The sequence below is a fragment of the Chiloscyllium punctatum genome, chromosome 29, assembly GCF_047496795.1.
Source record: "Chiloscyllium punctatum isolate Juve2018m chromosome 29, sChiPun1.3, whole genome shotgun sequence".
In the NCBI taxonomy this organism is placed as follows: Eukaryota; Metazoa; Chordata; class Chondrichthyes; order Orectolobiformes; family Hemiscylliidae; genus Chiloscyllium; species Chiloscyllium punctatum.
Window position 1 is genome coordinate 77,239,355 of NC_092767.1, and position 23,426 is coordinate 77,262,780.

Below are 23,426 nucleotides of genomic sequence, written 5' to 3' on the forward strand. Positions count from 1 at the left end.
CGAAAGCTAGTGCTTCCAAATAAACCTGTTGGACTATAACCTGGTGTTGTGGGATTTTTAATTTCATGAACACAAGACATTAGAATCTTGTCAAAGCATAAAGGACCTGCATTTAAACTTGGGGATCTCTCAACGTGCTCTGTAGCTAACAAAATCAGTGCTAACTTGTTGGAAAGCATTCCCATATGTACACAACCAGCTCCCACAATCAGCAACAAAATCCAGTCAGGGAAACCACTTTACCGTTACAGATTTAAGGGTAAATTGGCAGTAACACCACTATTCCTGATGCCTATGAGCCGGGGGGGGGGGGGGGGGGGGGGGGGGGGGGGGGGGGGGAGCTCCCTGTTTTTCCAATAATGCCATGGGAGCCTTTAGACCCACCAGAGAGCAGACAAGGTTTTAGTTTCATGTCCCCACTGAAAGAGGACAGCTCTGGCAGTGACAGACATCTTGAGGCAAGGTGATATCTCTGAGCCAGAAGTTCAGTGATGAGGACAGATTAAAAAACAGAGAGAACATAGAACAGGATCAGGCCCTTCAGCCCATCATGTCTACGCTGACCATGATGCCATTCTAAATTTCATCTACCTGCATATGGTCTGTATCCCTCTATTCCCTACTAGTTAATGTGCCTGTCTAAATGATTCTTAAACACTGCTATCACATCTGCTTCTACTACTTCCCCTGGCAGCATGTTCCAGACACCTTCACCTCTCAGTATGGGAGAAAAACTCTTCTCACACACCTCCTTTAAACTTTCCCCTCTCACCGTAAACCTATGCTTCCTAATATTTGACATTTCTACCCTGGGAAAAAAAGATTCCAACTATCCAGCGTATCCACAGTCCTCAATTTTAACTCCTCCTATCAGGTTGCCACTTAGCCACTGACACTCTAGTGAAAACAACTCAAGTTTGTCCAATCTCTCTTCAGAGCTAATACACTCCAACCCAGGCAACATCCTGGTGAACCTCTTTTGCACCCTATCCAAAGCCTCCGCATTCTTCCTACAGAGTGGGGACCTGAAGTGCACTCCAGATGTGGTAAACTAAAGTTGCATTTTTTTTCTCTTCATTTGTGGGAAATGGGCAGCACTGGTTGGCCAGTAATTCTTGCCCGTTCCTACCTGCTGCCCCTGGAGAAGGGGTGGTGGTGGTGGTGGTGTATTGTCTTCTTGAACAACTACAGTCTGTGTGCCTTAGGTAGATGCACAATGACATTAGGGAGCGAGTTCCAGAATTGCATCCAAAATGCGTCACTTCACACTTGTCTGGATTAAACATTATCTGCCATTTCTCTGCCCAACTTTCCAACTGATTTATATCCTGCTGTATCCTTTGACAACCTTCCTCACTATTGACAATTCCATCAATTTTTGAGTTGCCTTACTAATCACGCTACCTACATTTTCGTCCAAATAATTTATATATATTACAAACAACAGAGGTCCCAGAACTGATCCTTACAGAACACCACTGGTCACAGACCTTCAGTCAGGAAAACACCTTTCCACAACTAACTTCTGTCATCTATGACTAAGCCAATTCTTGGTGTTCTGTAAAAATCAGTGCTGGGACCTCTGTTGTTTGGACAATAGGCTGAGAGTCACTTTATAAAATCATGAGGGGCTTAGATAAGGTGAATGGCAGGTGTCACTTCCCCAGCATCCAGCTTTCAAAACTAGGGGGCATCTTCTAAGGTGAGAGGGGAAAAGATTTAAAAGTGACATTAGTTTTCCCCCACAGAGTGGTTCGTGTATGGAATGAACTTCCTGAGGAATGGAATCATTTATTATCACGTGTATTCAATATAGAATACAGTGAAATGTGTCCGGTTGTGATGTATCAGCACCACTCACATTAGTGTAAAGTAAAATTAAAAGATGAAGCAAGATAACTTAAAGGGAGTGTTCAACTTTTCCTTCTCCACTGTGACAGTTCTGCTCCAGTATACACCAGCACACACCATGTCCCTGTTAGAGTCCCTACTCCAGTATACACCAGCACACACCATGTCCCTGTTAGAGTCCCCGCTCCAGTATACACCAGCACACACCACGTCCCTGTTAGAGTCCCCACTCCAGTATACACCAGCACACACCACGTCCCTGTTAGAGTCCCCACTCCGGTATACACCAGCACACACCATGTCCCTGTTAGAGTCCCTACTCCAGTATACACCAGCACACACCATGTCCCTGTTAGAGTCCCCGCTCCAGTATACACCAGCACACACCACGTCCCTGTTAGAGTCCCCACTCCAGTATACACCAGCACACACCATGTCCCTGTCAGAGTCCCCGCTCCAGTATACACCAGCACACACCATGTCCCTGTTAGAGTCCCCACTCCAGTTTACACCAGCACACACCATGTCCCTGTTAGAGTCCCCGCTCCAGTATACACCAGCACACACCACGTCCCTGTTAGAGTCCCCACTCCGGTATACACCAGCACACACCACGTCCCTGTCAGAGTCCCCACTCCGGTATACACCAGCACACACCACGTCCCTGTTAGAGTCCCCGCTCCAGTATACACCAGCACACACCACGTCCCTGTCAGAGTCCCCACTCCGGTATACACCAGCACACACCACGTCCCTGTTAGAGTCCCCACTCCAGTATACACCAGCACACACCACGTCCTTGTTAGAGTCCCCGCTCCAGTATACACCAGCACACACCACGTCCCTGTTAGAGTCCCCACTCCAGTATACACCAGCACACACCATGTCCCTGTTAGAGTCCCCACTCCGGTATACACCAGCACACACCATGTCCCTGTTAGAGTCCCCGCTCCAGTATACACCAGCACACACCATGTCCCTGTCAGAGTCCCCACTCCAGTATACACCAGCACACACCATGTCCCTGTTAGAGTCCCCGCTCCAGTATACACCAGCACACACCATGTCCCTGTTAGAGTCCCCGCTCCAGTATACACCAGCACACACCACGTCCCTGTTAGAGTCCCCGCTCCGGTATACACCAGCCCATGCCTTGCCACCCCCAGGGGCCTACTCCAAGCTTCACAGGCCAGCCGGCTCTGGAGCCACGCTGCCTCTGAAGATACTGCCGATGCTCCAGAATCCAGTGAAGTCACTTCCTACCAAAGAGCTCCCTTTAGCAGGTAACCATGATGTGGAGGAGCCAGAGTTGGACCGGGTAGCCTGGGGTTGTGTGATCTTTAACTTTATCAGGTCAGTTTGAGTGAAAACTAAATAAAACTGAGAAAAGAAGAAGGGGAAAGAAAGGAAAAGGAAAAAGAAAATGCAGACGAAGAGGACAAGCCCAGGCACTGCCTACTCTGCCGCCATCTTGCCTTTGGGGGGAGTGGCAGATGTGGATACAATTATGTTTAAAAGGAATTTGGATAAGTACATGAATAGGGATAAACAAAGGCAGATGGGACTAGTGTAGTTTGCGATTATGGTTGGCATGGAGTGGTTGGACCGAAGAGCCTGTGTCCGTGCTGTATGACTATTAATAGATCTAAGCAAGTTTGATTGAGTTTAAATTTCCCCACTCTCAGCAATTCTATTTGTCAGCAGGTTGGAAACATGTGATCCTTGTTCATGACCAAAGTGGCTCATTAAATCCCTAAAATCTGCTCAGAGGGACGATGATTCTAAGATTACCACGTGAGAGTGATTCATCCCCGCGTCTCTCAACCTCTTCAATTACACTTGAGGAAACATTGCTCACAGATAAGAAAAGGTGTGTGCTTAATTGTAAAAAAACAGAACAGCTTTATACACAAATTGTAAAACCTTGTGAAGAAACAGTGTAAAATATGATCAGGTTTACACAAGATTGTAACTGAAATAAATCAAAAGCAACCAAAAGAGGAACTTCTCTGGGAAGAGAATGCTGTGGTGGTTAAGAATTGATGGTCACTCAGGGGAACCCTTCTCAAACTGATCCCTGACACTGTAATTCAGGCACACTGATGTAACATTATCTCCACCATGGTTTCAATGTGTGTATAATTTGAAAGTACATAATAAACTTGAATTGCTTCATAAATTCCCTACAGTGTGGAAACAGGCCATTCAGCCCAACAAGTCCACAACAATTCTCCGAACAGCATCCCATCCAGACTCGTCCTCCCCTACCCTATAATCCTGCACTTCCCATGGTTAATCCACCTAACCTACACATCCCTAGACAGTATGGGGCAACTCAGTAAAGCCAATCCACCCTGACCTGCTTATCTTTGGGAAGAAATCCACGCAGACACGAGGAGAATGTACAAACTTTTCATACAGTCACCCGAGGGTGGAATTAAACCCAGGTCCCCTGGCACCGTAAGGCAGCAGTGCTAACCACTGAGCCACTCTGACACTTATTGAGACAAAAGGTAATGAACACATGTAGCCTACAACCACTTCAAAATAAAATGAATACAAATCTGAAAAGTCACAAAATTAAACCATTGGATGAGTATTGACTTATCAAAACCCTCTGTGATGCATCAACTGACGCACTAACCCAGGTGGAATTAAAGTGTTAATTAAAGAGCAGAGCCTGTGAATTGCTTGCATACTGGCATTCTGAACAGTCATTACAAGTACTTCAATGTTGAAATCTAGAAACACAAAATCACCATGATTGTACAGTACTGGGTGCAGAATTTGCTTCACATCAAAACATTCAACTCATTCGTAAAAGAAGCAGTTACGTGATGCAGGGGAAGTCCTTTACATGGAGCCAGTGGTTAAGGCCAAGAACCCATTGCCTGACAGTGAGGTGAAGGCAGTTTCAATGGAGGCATTTCAAAGGGAATTAGACAGTTTTGTGAAGAGAGGGCATGTGTAACATGTGAGAAAGAATTGCACAAAGTGGAGGTGGTGGCATACTGATAACATCACTACTAATTACTTAATCCCAATTATTTAATCCCACCAGGACAGATGGTGAAATTTGAATTTCATGTAAAAAGCTTGGAATAAAGAGCTAGTTTAATGAATAGATTAGAATCCCTACAGAGTGGAAGCAGGTCATTCAGCCCATACTGACCCTTCAAACAGCATCCCACCCGATGCAGCATGGTGGCACAGTGGTTAGCACTGCTGCCTCACTGCACCAGAAACCTGAGTTTGGACAACTGTCTGTGTAGAGTTTACACATTCTCCCCGTTTCTGCATGGGTTTCCTCCGGGTACTCTGGTTTCCTCCCACAATCCAAAAAAAAATGTGCAAGCCAGGTGAATTGGCTATGCTAAATTGCCCATGGTGTTAGGCGCATTGGTCAGGGGTAAATACAGGTTAGGGCAAAGGGTCTGGGTGGGTTACTCTTCAGAGGATCGGTGTGGACTTGTTGGGCCAGAGGGGCTGTTTCCATACTGTAGGGAATCTAATTTAATCTACCCCTGTAAACCTGCATTTCCCATGGCTAATCCACCTAACCTATATATCCCTTCACATATGGGCAATTTAGCATAGCCAATCCACTTAACCTGCACATCTTTGGACTGTGGGAGGAAACCCACTCAGACACTGGGAGAATGTGCAAACTTTACACAGTCACCTGAGGCTAGAATCGAACCTGGATCTGTGGTACTGTCAGGCAGCAGTGCTAACCACTGAGCCACCCATTTGATAATATTCTGCTGATGCTTTGCAATGTTAAATGTACAATGCAAATTCCAAGCTGTTGTTGCTCAGTCCTGCATGGTAACCTCAGCTGGTGCAGGAATTGAACCTAAGCTACTAGCATCACTCGACAACACAAATCAGTCGCTCAGTCAACTGGGCTAACCAATACTCAAGTATGTCGTTACCAAAAGCCAAGTCGGTTACCATGGGAGTGGGAGAGTCAACAGGTACCATCCTTAGGATGGGCTGCAGTCCGTTCAGGTAGATGTAAAGGGAAACAGGGGTTACTAATCCAAACGGACAACAGAAAAAAACTCAAGAATCTTCAGAGGTTCCGCGTTCAGCAACAGGATCAGTTCACAGATGGGGCAGCCTTGTTTCAGGAATGCCTGATCCCTGCACAAAGGTCGAAATGCATTTATCCATGCTGATCTTCATATTTTGAACACCTCATTTCGAGATACTTAGAGCTGATATTTGTTAAGTGTGTACATGAAAACTTTCTGATTCAGTATGTCGATGTACCTACTAGAGAAGGTGCAAAATTTGACCTACTCTTGGGAAATAAGGCAGGGCAGGTGACTGAGGTGTCAGTGGGGGAGCACTTTGGGGCCAGCGACCATAATTCTATTCATTTTAAAATAGTGATGGAAAAGGATAGACCACATCTAAAAGTTCTAAATTGGAGAAGGGCCAATTTTGACGGTATTAAGCAAGAACTTTCAAAAGCTTATTGGGTGCAGATGTTCACAGGTAAAGTGACGGCTGGAAAATGGGAAGCCTTCAGAAATGAGATAACAAGAGACCCGAGATTGTATATTCCATTTTAGGGTGAAAGGAAAGGCTGGCAGGTGGAGGGAATGATGGATGACTACAGAAATTGAGGGTTTGGTTAAGAAAAAGGAGGAGAAAGTGAGGACTGCAGATGCTGGTGATCAGAGCTGAAAATGTGTTGCTGGAAAAGCGCAGCAGGTCAGGCAGCATCCAAGGAGCAGGAGAATCGACGTTTTGGGCATAAGCCCTGCGACTACCAGAGAACCGTCATGGTCGGTGGGGGGGGGGGGGGGGGGGAAAGACATGGCCCCCCGAGGGACAGGATGGCGTGCTATATCAGGCAGCTGGACACACAGCTGCGAGCCCTTAGACAAACTGCACACGGCCAGCAGGACATTAGGGACCAGACAAAACTGCAACCGCATCTGCCCGCCCGACCTCTTCCCAGTGTTGGGGACAAAGTCCTGGTCAGGGCCGCCCCCCCGCGCCCCCCCCCCCGGTGGCTGGGACCGCATGAAATCATCCTCACCAGCGACACTTGCGCCTGTGTCAACATGAAAGGAAAGGGCAGATGGAAACACTGGTCCCAGCTTAAACCCTTCCCTTAAGCCCCGATCGAACAGACACCCCCCCCCCCCCCCCTTTGACTTGACTCTAACCGCCTCCTTTTTCTCCTTACAGCGCGACGGGTGGACCGGTCTGGGGAGGCCTGCTCCTGCACACACTAACCCTACACCCTTGGTAAGGGTGCCTCTCTCTCTCTCCCTCTCTTCCCACAGATCAGGCTTCACCGGTGCACCGCTCTCCTCCCTGCTCTCCTCTTCGCCCTACGACTGATGTCTCTTTCCCCAAAATATATGACAACTTCTACCGTCACGGTGTTGCCTTCAACACGTCCGACGCCATCTGTATTCCTGCAAGGGACAAGCCCGACGAGATTGACGCGTTCTACAACGCCTGGCTGGAGGTCCTCCCTGGCGTACAGACACTCTGTTTAATCTGCATGTCGGAGCACGACCCGCGGCCGACCTGCCTCTGGCGTGCTGAGGCGATGGACTTGGGGGGTTGCATGTTCGGGACAATGTGTGCCATGCCGGAGGACCTCGCCTCTGACCCGGCCTTTGATGCTTTTACTTTACGGGATCTGTCTGTTTGCGGGTATTATGAGCCCACCAATGCCGCGGTAATCTCCTTGTATTTGTGCTTTCCACCCGCCCCAACCACACCACCCCCGACCATGACTCCCGAGATATTGCCGTGCCCCTCTCTGGGACCGGGGCCCGTGGGAGGACTGGTATTGTGGGATGAGGGAGAGGCCCTTTATGACAACGTCCGACATGAGGTCGTACCTGTGCTGGTCAATATATCGGGCATCCAGGTACCGGACTATTGCACAGCACAGGTACGCAACCTATACGCCATGATGGGGAAGGAGGTTATAGAGAGGGCCATAGACACCATGGGGGCAACCCACTACCGGACCGACATACATAACACCCGCACACAACGACACAGACGGGACATAGTCAACGATGCTCTCACAAGACTCAACACGGGGACATCTGTAGTAAACTCCCTAGACATCCAGGGCCTTAACAAAAAGATCGAGAAACTAAAAGGGGTAATGAGGGACCTGCTACAAAGGTCTCTCACAAATCACGCAGACCAAGCTCTCCTGGGGGAAGAAGGAGCATACATTCAGCTCGACGGCATTGCAGTCCTGGAAACACACGCCCACACCATTAACCACCTTATAGACCGGGAAAGAGAAAACACGGCCCATATCCACGAGGGGCAGCTGTGCCATGCGTATGCCCTGTGGATGGTAGCCCAGATCCGGTATAATCTTGACCAGGTCCAAAGGGGGGAGGTGCCCGACTGGATCGACAGCGCCAAACTGGCCTCACTCGCGGAGCGCTCCGGGCCGCTCGACAGCCGGACTCTGAAGGGTATGACCAGAGTATACCCAGTGACTCCCGACTGTGAGGTCAGTGAGGCAACAGGAGTCAGGATTGTCCTCCTGATCCCCGTGGTCACCCCAGGGTCGGGGCCATTTCCCCTGTTTCACATTGAGAACATCGTTATCATACAGGAAAACGCTTCCCTCAAATATCGTTTAGCTCACCACACAGCCAGATCTCAAAATGGTGCTGTGTACGGGGTGACGCTTACAGGCTGCAAACGGAGGGGGGCAATTACCATCTGCCCTCACCCCTTATGAAGGAGTGAAACAGCGGAATGCGGGTTCAACCGGACACAGGGCTGCACCCTTGAAATCGAACCCATGGGCCCCCACTTCACCAGGGTGGGGTATGGTGGAAGGGGACAGTATTGTGTTTCCACTCTTGATACCTCATTTTGGTATAACGGACAGCAGTGCCTGATTCCCCAGCAAGAGTTCTGATTCACCCCCAGGCGCCCGGTCACGATTGGGCAAGCTCACATCTCAGAGGTCCGACGACGGAACCCCGAATCCATACAAACTACCGACAAATTCAGGGACACCCTCAATGAAGAAGGGCTTATGCCCAAAACTTCGATTCTCCTGTTCCTTGGATGCTGCCTGACCTGCTGCGCTTTTCCAGCAACACATTTTCAGCTAAGAAAAAGAAGGAACCATATGTCAGGTACAGACAGGAGAGATCAAATGAATCCTTAGTAGAGTATAAAGGCAGTAGGAGTATACTTGAGAGGGAAATCAGGAGGGCAAAAAGGGGACATGAGATAGCTTTGGCAAATAGGGTTAGGGAGAATCCAAAGGGTTTTTAAAAATACATTAAGGAGAAAAGGTAACTAGTGACAGAATAGGGCCCCTCAAAGATCAGCAAGGCAGTCTTTGTGTGGAGCCACAGGTGATGGGGGGGGGGGTGGGGGGTGGTGGGGGGATACTAAAGGAGTATTTTACATTAGTGTTTACTGTTAAAAAGGACATGGAAGATATAGATAGTAGGGAAATAGATGGTGACATATTGAAAAATATTAGAGGTGATGGTGCTGGATGTCTTGAAACGCATAAAAGTGGATAAATCCCTAGGACCTGATCAGGTGTACCCAAGAACTCTGTGGGAAGCCAGGAAAGTGATTGCTGGGCCTCTTGCTGAGATATTTGTATCACTGATAGTCACAGGTGCGGTGCCAGAAGACTGGAGGTTGGCAAACGTGGTGCCACTGTTTAAGAAGAGTGGTAAGGACAAGCCAGGAACCATAGAAGAGTGAGCCTGACCTCGGTGGTGGGCAAGTTGTTGGAGGGAATTCTGAGGGACAGGATTTACATGTATTTGGAAAGGCAAGGACTGATTAGAGATAATCAAGATGGCTTTGTGCGTGGAACACCATGTCTCACAAACTTGCTGAGTTTTTGAAGTAACAAAGAAGATTGATGAGGGCTGAGCAGTGGACTTGATCTATATGGACTTCAGTAAGACGTTCGATAAAGTTCCTCATGGGAGACTGGTTAGCAAGGTTGACCTCATGGAATACAGGGAAAATTAGCCATTTGGATACAGAACTGGCTCAAAGGTAGAAGACAAAGGGTGGTGGTGGAGGGTTGTTTTTCAGAGTGGAGGCCTGTGACTAGTGGAGTGTCACAAGGATCGGTGCTGGGTCCACTACTTTTGGATAGGATTTGGATGGGAACATAGGAGGTACAGTTAGTAAGTTTGCAGATGACACCAAAATTGGAGGTGTAGTGGACAGTGAAGGAGGTTACCTCAGATTACAGCAGGATCTTGATCAGATGGGCCAATGGGCTGAGAAGTGGCAGATGGAGTTTATTTCAGATAAATTTGCATTTTGGGAAAGCAAATCAAAGCAGGGCTTATACACTTAATGGTAAGGTCCTAGGGAGTGTTGCTGAACAAAGAGACCTTAGAGTGCAGGTTCATAGCTCCTTGAAAGTGGAGTTGCAGATAGATAGGATAGTGAAGGCGTTTGGTATGCTTTCCTTTATTGGTCAGAGTATTGAGTACAGGAGTTGGGAGGTCATGTTGCGGCTGTACAAGACATTGGTTAGGTCATTTTTGGAATATTGCATGCAATTCTGGTCTCCCTCCTTTCGGAAGGATGTTGTGAAACTTGAAAGGGTTCAGAAAAGATTTACAAGGATGTTATCAGGATTGGAGGATTTGAGCTACAGGGAGAGACTGAATAGGCTGGGGCTGTTTTCCCTGGAGCGTCGGAGGCTGAGGGGGTGACCTTATAGAGGTTTATAAAATCATGAGGGGCATGGATAGGATAAATAGGCAAAGTCTTTTCCCTGGGGTCGGGGAGTCTTGAACTAGAGGGCGTAGATTTAGGGTGAAAAGAGAAAGATATAAAAGGGTCCTAAGGGGCAAATTTTTCATGCAGAGGGTAGTGAGTTTATGGAATAAGTTACCAGAGGAAGTGGTGCAGGCTGGTATAATTGCAACATCTAAAAGGCATCTGGATGGGTATATGAAGGGTTTGGAGGGATATGGGCTGGGTGCTGGTAGGTGGGACTAGATTAGGTTAGGATATCCCGTCGGCATGGACGAGTCGAACCAAAGGGTCTGTTTCCGCTCTGTACGTCCATACAACTATGACTCTATTCAGCCTGTGGGAACCAGAAGCCAGAGAGATGAGAGATTAGTGAGAAACGGACAGAAAGCAAGAACTAAGGACAGAAGAACACTGGACAAGAAGACGCTTGAAGGTTTGGACTGTTTACTTCCCCTTCAGTATGGATATTATAATTCCAGAGCTGGTCTGTTCTTATAACAGTATTTTGATTATCAGAAATAGTAATATTAGTGTTTGTCATGCTGAGTGGATGATTAGACCTGCCTGTAAAAACTTCAAGTGCCGTGACCGTGTGTACTTACGCACACAGGAACTCAGCCATTAGCAGAAACAGCCTTGGCCAACTGTGAATTGTACATTCATCCCAACTGGATATATCTGGGCAGGGCCGACTGCTAATAATCAGATGTGCATGATAACATCAATATTACTCAAAGTGAAACGGAGTTTTGACAGTGGCTTTAAATGCATTTATTTGCAATGTGGAGGCTTCCAACAGCGACTTCTTCAGGTGCTGCTCATTTACCGTGTCAATTTCAATTCCTCCAGTTTCATATAAAATAATCTTGCATTATCTAAGTAACTTTGTCCAGGTTTTTAAAAAAAAAATGTCTTGGTGCTCAACGATGATCTTTCTGCTAAAGGCTGCAGAGGTGGCTGGGTCGGTGCACCTTCAAGACTCTATAACCATGGCTGATCTTATGAAGACTTTCCTCATTTAGGTCCAATGCAGTCGACAATTCCATTACTTTTCAATCCATCAAAGAAGAAGAAGTTATTGTGCGGAAGATCTCGTTGCGACAAGGCCTGTGAAAAATGCACAGAAAGTCATACCTCACACAACACCAGCACTAGCCAGTCCATTCTTAAAGTTATTCACAAAACTGCAGCAGATAGCAACAGCACAGCCCTGTACTTTCTGCCAGCACCTCCTTTTGATGGCGCTAATTCTTGTTGTTTTGTGGGCCCACAGACTCTTTCCATTACATCACTTACACATCCACTCTTCACCTTTAACTTTAGAGTGAGAATGCGGTCAGTTTATTTGATTGTGTTGAGCTTCACAGCCAAGCCCGCTCCAGTCCTTCTCCTGTGGTTTCACTTTTCAGGCTGGATCACCAGGTGTGAAATGAAACCCTTCCTGATTTTTACCCTTCTTTTCCCAAGGCCGTGTGACTAAATGCAGCAGATATAAAACACCCAGCTGGAGGAGTGTGCCCAATTCTAGGTAGCACGCTTAAGAAAGGACATTGAGGCTAGACAGAAAGAGCACACAGCAAACTTAATGGAATGCCCCAGGCATGAGGGGTACTTGGATAGATGGGGACAGTTTGGCTTGGTTTGTTTTACACAGAAGAGGCCAAGAAGCCACAAAGGGTTTGGATCAACTAAAGGAAGAGAAATCCTTTCCAATAGTTGAAAAGTTGACAAGAGGACTGACGTGCAGAGATCTATTTTCATGTATTGAGTGGCTAGGTTTTGGAATGCACTGCCCGATAGGATGGTGGATATAGCCTCAACTGTAGGTCCAAAAGGGAATTGGACAAATGCCTGAAGGAGAAACAGTTGTAAGAATGTGGACAAAGCAGGACCAATGAGATGCTCTTCAAAAATAATGGGTTGTACTCAATGGGCTGAATGGCCTCCCCACTACTCTGTGCTATCCTAAGATCCTGTTGAATCAGTTGGCAGAATATAGCCTTCTGATAGCATGTTGCCAAAACTAGTCTGTTAAATGAAATTTGATCGTGCAAATGACAGTGCTCGAGGTGATAATTACACACAGGGTCCTGACGAGGAAAATAATTTGTTGAATTACTTCTTCACAGCGTCACTCAGCTGCATTAGAATGGCTTCACCATCGGTATCAAGACATTTAACTACTCTAATAAAGCTACATTGCGCACCTTACTTCACATTAACGCCAGCTGGACAGCATGGCTTTGGTAGGAAGTCAATGTTGAAATCGGAATACCAATAAGGAACAACCCAAAAGGAGGCACTCACAACAGTAGCAACTAGCAATAAAACTAAAAAAAAAACTTCACTTCAATCTAAATGTCAGCAAAAAAGGTGATAGACAAGTCTTAAGATCAAAAAGAAAAGAACAGGAGCAGGAGTAAGCTTGCTGTGTCATTCAATAAGGACCAAGTCTGATCTAGTTGTGGTCTTAACTCCATTTTCCTGTCTGTGCCCCAAAACCTTTGACTCCCTTGTCAATCAAAATCTAACTCAACCTTGAATAATGACCCAGCCTCCACTGCTAAAGGTCAACGGCCCTCAGAGAGGAGAAAGTCCTCCACATCACCATTTTAAAAGGAGAGAGCCCTTACTTTGTGCTACCTAATGCTAGACTCCTCCATGAGGGGGAACATTGTCTGAAAACCCACCTCATCAAACCCCAGCCCCAGAAATCAGTCGAGTGAATTACTTTTTGAAGTCAGTCGGTTCTGTCAGCAAGATCAAACTGAGGTTGTTACAAAGTTCTGCAATTAAGTGGTGGGTGTTGCACTTTCTTCATTTTATCATGATTCAAATAGAGATTTTACAAATTAAACTAAGATACTTCGATCGTACCTGTTGCTCTGCATGTTTCCAATTTAATGTGGAAACATAAACTTGCTTCTGAACAACATTTTTCATCTAGAGTGAAGCAGCTTTAAGCGACTGAAAAAGTGTGTTATGCCACAGATTTAAGAGGGGGGTCGGACATGAACAGTTCCTGTGGACCACACTCAGACGTACCTGACGGGATCTGTGCATGTGCTGAATATGTTCAATATTCACAGACACTTTCAATAACGATCTTACCTTCACAATTTCCTGACTGAGCACTCCACCCACAACAGCACACACTGGTGCTAACTCTGAAAAACATGAGCTGAGGGAAGGAAAAGACAGAGTTTGTAATCTTTATAGATTAGACCTTTGGCTTTACCTTATGGAATTCACAACTAGATTCAAATACCTTGAAATTATCTTATTTCTTTTTTTTTGCGCGAATTTTCTTTGCTCATGCTCTCCCAAGAATATATGGGATCTGGATGCAAAAGCAATTCAACTTAATAATCGTTATTCACTTAGGGACCCGGTCACAGATTTGGGTGGCTTTGGAAGGGATTGGAAGTGGGATGAATACCACAGCTGAGCCTGGCTTTCCATTTTGTACACAGAGGCCACGCATACAGGAATGACGACAGTATAGCAAATGGCATTACAAACATTGCACGCTCTTCCCTTCCTCTGACCTGGCCACACAACTTCAAGGGTGGCCCTGCCAATTGTTGCAATATGTGGTGCAAAACTAAAATTCCATTCCTAACTTGAACAGAACTGAACAATTAAAAAAAACCTAAAGTACAGTCAAGAAAGTGAAAGCCTTGCACAGTTTGAATATTTTGTACAATGATTTGGATTATTCAATAAGTTAGGGGAAAATGGGCACCCTTAACCACCAGCAATATTAAACAGATATCTGCCCAACATGGTAGAAATGGTTTCCTTCTTGGTTTTAACTTACCATCTGTCAAAACTCTCAGCAGTCTTGATACACAAGTAATCCTTTCTGTTAATCTCTTATTCTCCAGCAGGGAAAGCCATTGTTTATGTCAGTCTGTACAGTGCTATTCTGACTGGTTTGTTGGGAGGTAGGTGAATGCAAGAGGGTTGTTGATGCTTGAGGACAGGACCAAGCCTGATCTCTGCCTCCCTGATGGTTACAGAGCCTAGGTATTGTTGTGAAGTGGAAGAAGATAGAGTTTTAGGAATAGAACTGGACACATATTCAAAGAGTTAAAAATTTGCAAGGGCAAGGTCAAGGGGTGAGTACGATTCACTGGTTAACTCCTTCAGAGGGCTAGGCATTGACATGACGGGCTGAATGTCCTCCTGCTTCCACCACAAACTGACGGACTCAACTTCAACAAGCAAGAGAACTGTGTGAGAACTTTCCCGAAAGGTACCAAACGGAGGTTTGGAGCTGTGCTTTGGAAGAGAAAGAGAAATCCAGAGAAACCGGTATAAACAGGACTTTGGTTTTTATTCAGATGAAAGAGACAGAGAGAGAGAGAGACAGAAGGATGAGCGAAGAAACAAGCGTTTACCTGACAAACTCATCTGTAAGCAGGTCACTCTTCACCCCCAAAGAATCCAACACCTTACTCCTCAACTGCAGCAGTAATTCCGAATCTTCGTCATAGTTCTCCGGCAACGGATCTCGAGCCTTGGCACTTCGGAATTTCAACAGAACTGCCCAAATAAAATAACAGAAACGTGAAAGCCAAAGGAAAAAGTCATGATTCATCACCTCTTAAAAAGGGTAACTCAAGACACATTATCACTGGCACATTTCAGGCATATAAAAACAACTGGGGGTGGGGTGCAGATGTGAAGAATTTAACTTATGCTGAGAGTCACAATGATCTGGAATCATCGCCAGTAACAAGTGGTGGAAATTCTTGGGACCACCATTCCTATTCACCCAACACCTCACACACTAAGCAAAGTTCACTCACCATCGTCGCACTTGGAGGATCAACAGGTTGTAACCAAATGAAAATGTATATTTAATAAAAAAAGCTCATTTCAGATTAGTAGAGGTTTTCCATTGTGGAAAAACAAAAGGTCAGTTACCAGTGTGGCAATTAGAATCCTTCTGCTTCCTAAATGACAATTCTAGGAATAAAACCCACAGAATTGCAGAAATGATACAGTTCAGATCGCAGACATTCAACCCATTACGCTTGTGCTGGCTCTCTGAATAACCAATCGCCCAGTGCCACTCCTCTGCCTTCTTCCCATTACCAGATACACTCTGCCTTTTCAGGTAAGAACCCAATTCTCTTTTGAATGCCTTGAGTGAACCTGCCTCGATCACACATTCATGTGGAAGTGCCAGTGTTGGACAAAGTCAGAAGCCACACGACACCTGGTTATAGTCCAAAAGGTTTATCTGAAATCTCGGAGCAGCACTCAAAAAGCTTGTGACTGCAAATAAACCTGTGGACTATAACCTGGTGTCGGGTGACTTCTGATTTCTATCACACTTTCAGGCAGCACATTTCAAACCATTGGTCTGAAAAATGGTTAGTTTTGTTTTAAAATGAGGGGAGAGCAACAACAATCCTGGAATGAAGTCTGTGTCTCTATCCCCAAACCAAAACATCCTAATATAGGTCCTATGAGCAAAAGGGTTCTCATTCTTCGTTTTGTTATGAAGTGCAGGGTCCCAGCTCTAGGGCCGATGGGTTAACAAACTCTCACTGTGCAAGGCCAATAATATCTGCAGCTTGTGATCCATAACAGTCTTTGTAACACTCACAGGACTGTTACTTCCTCTTCAGATCTTTGACTGTTAAATGTTAAAAATAATCTCCAACACTCCAAGTACACGACACATGTGTAGGAGGTGGTTGCTCTGTTGCTGACACTTGGACAGCCATTTGATAAGGGTGTGTAAACGATATGAAAAAGTGACAGTCTCTCACTGGCAGCGTTTCAACAACTAGTTATCTAGGCACTCCATCTTCCCCATTCTGTGGGAGTCAAGTCACCAGAGGCAATGGAGTGTGAGCTTATTTCAGGCACGAAAAGACTGGCACCACATCTGTCTGACTGTTGAGGGGCAATTTTAAAAAAGGTAAACATAACTGTACAGACATAATGACAGTGCAGTACTTTTTGATCAATTATACTGAAAGATTCAATTATGGTCTTTGCAAATCTAACATTAATTAACTTCCAATGTCTTCAATAAGATTGAAACACACTAATTAATGTTTTGCAGAATGGTGCCATTGGTATGTGGAAGCACTTGTGTAAATGTAAGCTGAGTTAAATACCAACTCTTTTCAATCTGCAGATCCATCTTCCAAGTCTAATTTGCGCTGAATTTGCTCACCTCAGTGGTGGTTAAAGAGAAACAGAATAATTGCGACCTGGTGGTCCTTGCTGGGAAGGATTTACCTGCACATGTTAAGGGATAAAAGACTCTAGTGAGATACCTGTACAATGGATGTAGATTTGCTTGCTGAGCTGGAAAGTTCGTTTTCCGACGTTTTGTCACCATATTAAGTAACATCATCAGTGAGCCTCCAGATGAAACTCTGGTGGTACGGTCCACTTTCTATTTATGTGCTTGGATTTCCTTGGGGTGATGATGTCATTTCCTGTGGTGGTCATTTCCTGTTCTTTTCCTCATGGGGTGGTAAATGGGATCCAAGTCAATGTGTTTGTTGATAGAATTCCGGTTGGAATGCTTTGCTCCGAGGAATTCTATCAACAAATGCATTGACTTGGATCCCATTACCACCCCCTGAGGAAATAAAAACAGGAAACGACGTCACTACTGGAAATGACATCCTCACCCCAAGGAAACCTAAACACACAAACAGAAAGCGGGCCGTACCACCAATGTTTCACCTGGAGGCTCACTGATCCTGTTACCTAGTATGGTGATGAAACGTCGGAGAGCAAACCTACATCCTGAATCTCGACATGAGCTACCAATCTTCTCAAAACTCGCTAATACCTGTACAATGTTCCAGTAGAAGCAAGGATGCTAGTCATAGCTCAAGATGAGGGTCACTCGTTTCTGGGTGTTTGCGGCTCTGAGCACTTTAAGCTCCAAATCGTGGCTGACTGCCTGTGAGGATGTTGTGCTATCTTTCAGATGTGATGCTAAACAGAGGCACTACCTAACCTCTCAGGTGGGTGAGAAACCACCCCCACAACATACATCTGGAGAAACAGCAAGGCAGCTATCCCAGAAGTCCTAGCCCATAACAATCACTCAACCACAAACCATTAAAAAAAAGACTAACTGGTCATGGTAATCCTACTGCTGTGGCAACTTGAGTGCATCAAATAGCTGTCTCTTTTTCTAAAAAGATGTTTATTAATTGGATGTGAAGATCACTCGCTAGATAATGGGGAAGTGATGGTGTAGTGGTATTGTTCTAAGTTAGTTATCAGGACCAGGATTTGATATCCATCACTTTAGATGGTGGCATTTAAATAAGGAATATCTACAGTGAAAAATCTAATTATGATACTGTCAATTATTGCAAAACTCCATCTGGTTCACGAGCATCCTTTTGAGAAGGAAGTCTGCCATCCTTACCCGGCCTGACCTACATGACTCCAGACCCACTGCAATGTGGTTGACTCTTACTTAACCTCTGAAATAGTTTAGCCAGCTACCCCATCATATCAAATTGCTAAGTCTCACAAAAGGAATTAAACCAAATGGATCAACTGCTTTGCAGAGCTGCCGCACCCAATTCTGAATGATGGTGGACAATTAAGCAAATCACTGGAGGGGGACGCTCCACAAATATCTCCAACCACAATGATAAGGGAGCCCAGCACAGAAGTGCAAAATACAAAGTTGATACATTTGCAACAATATTTAGCAGAAGCGCTGAGTGGTTGAGTGACCTTCATCTACTCCAGTGGTCCTGAGCATCACAGATTCCAGTCTTTAGCCAATTTGATTCACTCCACACATTATGTAAAACAGCTGGAGGCTCTGGACACTGCAAAAGACTTTAGGCTCTGACAATGGGCAATAGGTGCAGGAGTAGGCCATTCTGCCCTTCGATTCCATACGATCATGGCTGATCATCCTTAATCAGTATCCTGTTCCTGCCTCATCTCCATAATCCTTGATTCCACAATCCTTGAGAGCTCTATCCAACTCTTTCTTAAATGAATCCAGAGACTGGGCCTCCACTGCCCTCTGGGGCAGAACATTCCACATAGCCACCACTCTCTGGGTGAAGAAGTTTCTCCTCATCTCTGTCCTAAATGGTCTACCCCTTATTTTTAAGTTGTGTCCTCTGGTTCGGCACTCACCCATCAGCGGAAACATGTTTCCTGCCTCCAGAGTGTCCAATCCTTTAATACTCTGCAACTGTACTGAAGACTTCTGCTCCACAAATTTCCATGCTCTTGGTCAAGCTCTTCCAGTACAATTACAACATTGGCATTTACTTGACAGTGTGGAATTTACTCAGATATGTCCTGTACAGAAAAAGCAAAAAAAAAAATCCAACCCAGTCACTCTACTCTCAATTCTCAGTAAAGTGATAGAAAGGCTCATCAATAGTAATATCAAGCAGCACTTGTTTCACAATAACATGATCAATTACATTGGGGTTTCACCAGGGCCATCATCTCCTGACCTCATTATAGCCATGGTTGAATAACAGACTAAAGAGCTGAATCTTAGAGGTGAAGTGAGAGTGACAGCCCTTGACGTCAAGGCTACTTCTGCAATATGCCAAGTCCCAGCAAATCTAGAGTCAAAAGGAGGTAGAAGGAAAATTCTCCAACTGAATTATACCTAGCACAAACGCAGGTAGATAGTTGTGGTTATGGGACACATGTCATCTCAGCTCCAGGACACATCTGCAAGAAGTTCAAGGGTGTGTCCTTGGCCCAACAATTGTCAGCTGCTTTATCAATCATCTCCCTTCCATTATAAGCAGGGACCTTCACTGACTATTGTATAATGTTCAGCACCATTTGCAATTCCTCGGACAATGAAGCAATCCATGTCCAAATGCACAATATCTAGATTTGGATTGACAGGTGGCAAGTAACATCCATCCAACATAATACCAGGCAACGTTGCTGGGTCAAAATCCTGGAATTTCTTCTCTAACAGCACTAATAGCTCCAGCCAATGGCTCTCATACCCGATGAATGAATTAAGAAAAGCTAACATTTGGTTCAAAACCAACAAAAAGCTTCCCGAGTGTGCCCATCGCCTCAAGAAACAAAACATAAAAACACCTTCAATACATCAGTCTCTGCCCGCTTCCCTCCTCTCTCCCACATGCCATTTCATAATGTGATTCAGCTGTGTGGGGTCAAGCTACTTTGATGTCTGTTTGATATATCTTTGCAGAATGCTGGCATCCTACTGGTCTCAACAAAGTTGGAAAAACAGAGGAGAAAAAGCATGAAGTGCAATGCCATGCTTGATCTCATCTTCGCTTAACCTTCCAGCAAAATTACCAGCTTCTGGTCAGGATCACAAACTCTAGCCAATGTCGCTCCTTGCAAAACCGAGGGTTTAGAGACTTATTGCAAGCTGCCCGTTGGCATGCTGGCTCAAATAACATTGGCCATTACACTATTTCACACCAATAATCAAGAGGAGAAGGAATGATGAAACTACCCAAGGTCACCTTTGTGATAGCACAACAAAAGATTAATCTCTATTGAGGTTTCTCAGTGTTCAGATTACAGAGACAATACATGTCAGATACTCATCATTCCACAGTGTTAATCCTTCAACAAGTTTTTCATTATGCACCAACTGTATGAGATGGCAGACATGGGCTGCTGAATGTAACAGCAAAGAATTAAAACTAAACAAGTGCAATCCACCATAATGTACCAAGGAACAATTTGCAGACAGACATCTCATTTTAAGAGTTCACTTTGCATTAAACTGGATGTTTGAGAATTGAATACTTCTAGGAGACTGTTGTTATGTCAACATATTTATTACTGAATATAAATCACCATCGCCACAGTCGTTGATAATGGATTAATGCTGAAAAACAGTATTCAATTAGAATCAGCAGCATTTTAAAGCAGATACATTATCAAATACACAAGGACCTGACTTAAAAATGCAAAATAGCAGTCAATGCAGTATGACCCCAAGTAGTTAACTACATTTATGACGTGCACAGGCACCTCAAATGTATGTAATTGAAGAAGCAAATACCAAATTAACATTTACACCTAAAATGGTGCCAGAAGCAGTAACTTTGTAAACTTTTTACCACATTCATGTGGGTATGTGACAATAAACCTAATTCTAGTTCTAAATGGACTTCAGCACAGAATAACAAAGACTGATGTTCCAGTGCAGTAGTGAGGGTCTGCTGCATTGCTGGAGATATCATATTTCCAATGGGATGTTAGACTCAGTCCCTGTCTGGTGGTTGCAAAAGATTCCACGGCACCGTTTGGGGCGGCACGGTGGCACAGTGGTTAGCACTGCTGCCTCACAGCGCCAGAGACCTGGGTTCAATTCCTGCCTCAGGCGACTGTCTGTGTGGAGTTTGCACATTCTCCCCGTGTCTGCGTGGGTTTCCTCCGGGTGCTCCGGTTTCCTCCCACAGTCCAAAGATGTGCAGGTTAGGTGAATTGGCCATGCTAAATTGCCCGTAGTGTTAGGTAAGGGGTAGATGTAGGGGTATGGGTTGCGCTTCGGCGGGGCGGTGTGGACTTGTTGGGCCGAAGGGCCTGTTTCCACACTGTAAGTAATCTAATCTAATCTAATCTAATCGTTTAGAGTCCGGGAGCCCTGCCCAATGTCCTAGATAATAATTATCTATCAACATAATCACGAATACATTATCGCGAGTCATTCCCACATTGATTTACTGTCTGCCCACAAAACATTGGCTGTATAAGCTTTGAGAAATCCAGTAGTTATATAAACACAAGGTTGTCTTCATATCATTCTCACTGTAATTTCTCCAGGCAAAGGAAACAGCGTATCAGTGTTGCTCAGAATTGTACACGTTTCAATGCCAGCACTTGTGCCCCTTCTAAACTCCTGACATGCTATAACCTTTTTTTAAAAAAACTAGTCTTCCACAGAACGTGAGTATCACTGACAAGGCCAGAGTTTGTTGCACATCCCCAAGTGCCCTTGAACTGAGGGGCTTGCTAGGTCATCTCAGAGAACAATTAAAGATTCAACCACACTACTGCGGGTCTGGAGTCACATGTTGGCTGGACTATGTAAAGAGGGCAGATTTCTTTTCCTAATGGATATCAGTGAACCAGATGGGTTTTGAACTTTAAACGCTGATGGTTTCATGGTCACAATTGCTGAAGATAGTTCAAATTCCACCAGCCACCAAAACTAATTAGATTAGATTACCTACAGTATGGAAACAGGCCTTTCGGCCCATCAAGTCCATACTGACCCTCCAAAGAGTAACCCACCCAGACCCATTCCCCTACATTTACCCCTGACAGATGCATCTAACACTATGGGCAATTTAGCATGGCCAATCCACCTAACCTGCACATCTTTGGATTGTCGGAGGAAACCCACGCAGACATGGGGAGAGTGTGCAAACTCCACACAGTCACCCGAGGCAGAAATCGACCTGGGTTCCTGGTGCTGTGAGGCAGCAATACTAACCACTGAGCCATCATGCCACCAAAACTGCATCCTCATGACTTCTCTGCAGTGGGTCACATGAAGGGAATATGCTTTAGGCTAACACACCTGCAAATATTCCTGTGGGTTTAGACCAATAGAATGACTCCAGCCATTCTGAGTCATCTACAGTGACTGCTGACTAGTGCCAAGAATCTTGACACATTTCACAATTTGAAGCTCGCTGGGATTAAAAGGTGGGAAAAGCAACAATTTCTTCCCCACGAATGACTAATGATGGGTTTCAATGCCTCTTCTTTTTATAGCCAACCCCTTTTTCCTCTTTCATTGGGACAGAAGCATCAGATACTTTGTCAGTAAAGAGCTGGTTGGAACAGAGTTTTAATCTTTCTTTAGTCCACTTCCCCACTGACTGACCTAGACGCTTCCTGTCATCCTACAAAAACAACACGTGAGAACAATCCTACTTCATATGTTTCTCTCCTCACCAGTCCTTACACAAGGCAGAAGGCAACTATGATGATCAGGTTGTGCGTTTTCTTGCTTAGGATCCTAAAGATTATGCAAAAATTTTGAACATTGATCTTAGAAAACAAAAAAGTCAGGTTTCTATAATTACCCCCAGTCCCACTCAGCTTGAAGAATCCTCTGAATACTTCTTCACCTTTGTCAAAGTGCGAGACTTTCAGCTTCGAAGTAGTGTCTAATCAAGCAAGTGGAGCTAAGGTGCAAATAAACAAAGTTTGAATTTCACCCATCAATTGCAGCAGAGATCATTGCAGAACCATCAATGTAAGATCTTTGACCACTTTGTCTCTCCAAGTGTTGAAGTTAAAAATCACACAACACCAGGTTATAGTCCAACAGGTTTAATTGGAAGCACACTAGTGATTTTTAACTTTGTACACCCCAGTCCAACACCGGCATCTCCAAATCACAAGTGTTGAAGGTAAGTGAGGAGGGAAGCGATGTAATCCAGAGAGCTGGGTTCAAATCTCAAACATGGCAGAGATGGGAAGGCAAGTATGAGGATGACACAGAGTCTACAGAGTGATAGACAGGTTAAGCGAGTGGGAAAATACCTGACAGACCTATATAATGTGCCATGCAACATTATAGATCACTGCCTTTCATTGTCACAAGGGTCACAATCCTGGAACTCCCTCCGAATGGCACCATGGGTGTACCTATAACACATGGATTGTAGCAGTTCAAGGAGGCAGCTCTTTAATGGCAACTAGGGACAGGCACCAAATACTAGTGCAGCCAGCGAAGCCCACTTCACATGAATGAATTAAGAAATGATGTGACCACCACTAGATCAGCTCACTGAAGACTGAATGGAGGGTTACTC

General features: G+C 45.1%; 1 protein-coding gene across 1 annotated transcript in view; it reads right to left on the reverse strand.

The window, feature by feature from the left end:
- Window positions 1-11,361: 11,361 nt before the first annotated feature.
- sae1 (SUMO1 activating enzyme subunit 1) overlaps window positions 11,362-23,426 on the reverse strand; it is a 118,869-nt gene continuing 106,804 nt past the window's right edge. Inside the window, exons 7-9 of the mRNA XM_072549536.1 lie at window positions 15,018-15,162; window positions 13,726-13,795; window positions 11,362-11,721 (exon numbers count right to left, since the gene is read on the reverse strand). Of these exons, the coding sequence (XP_072405637.1) occupies window positions 11,629-11,721; window positions 13,726-13,795; window positions 15,018-15,162 (308 nt within the window). The 3' untranslated portion in view covers window positions 11,362-11,628. The remainder of the gene's footprint in view (window positions 11,722-13,725; window positions 13,796-15,017; window positions 15,163-23,426) is intronic.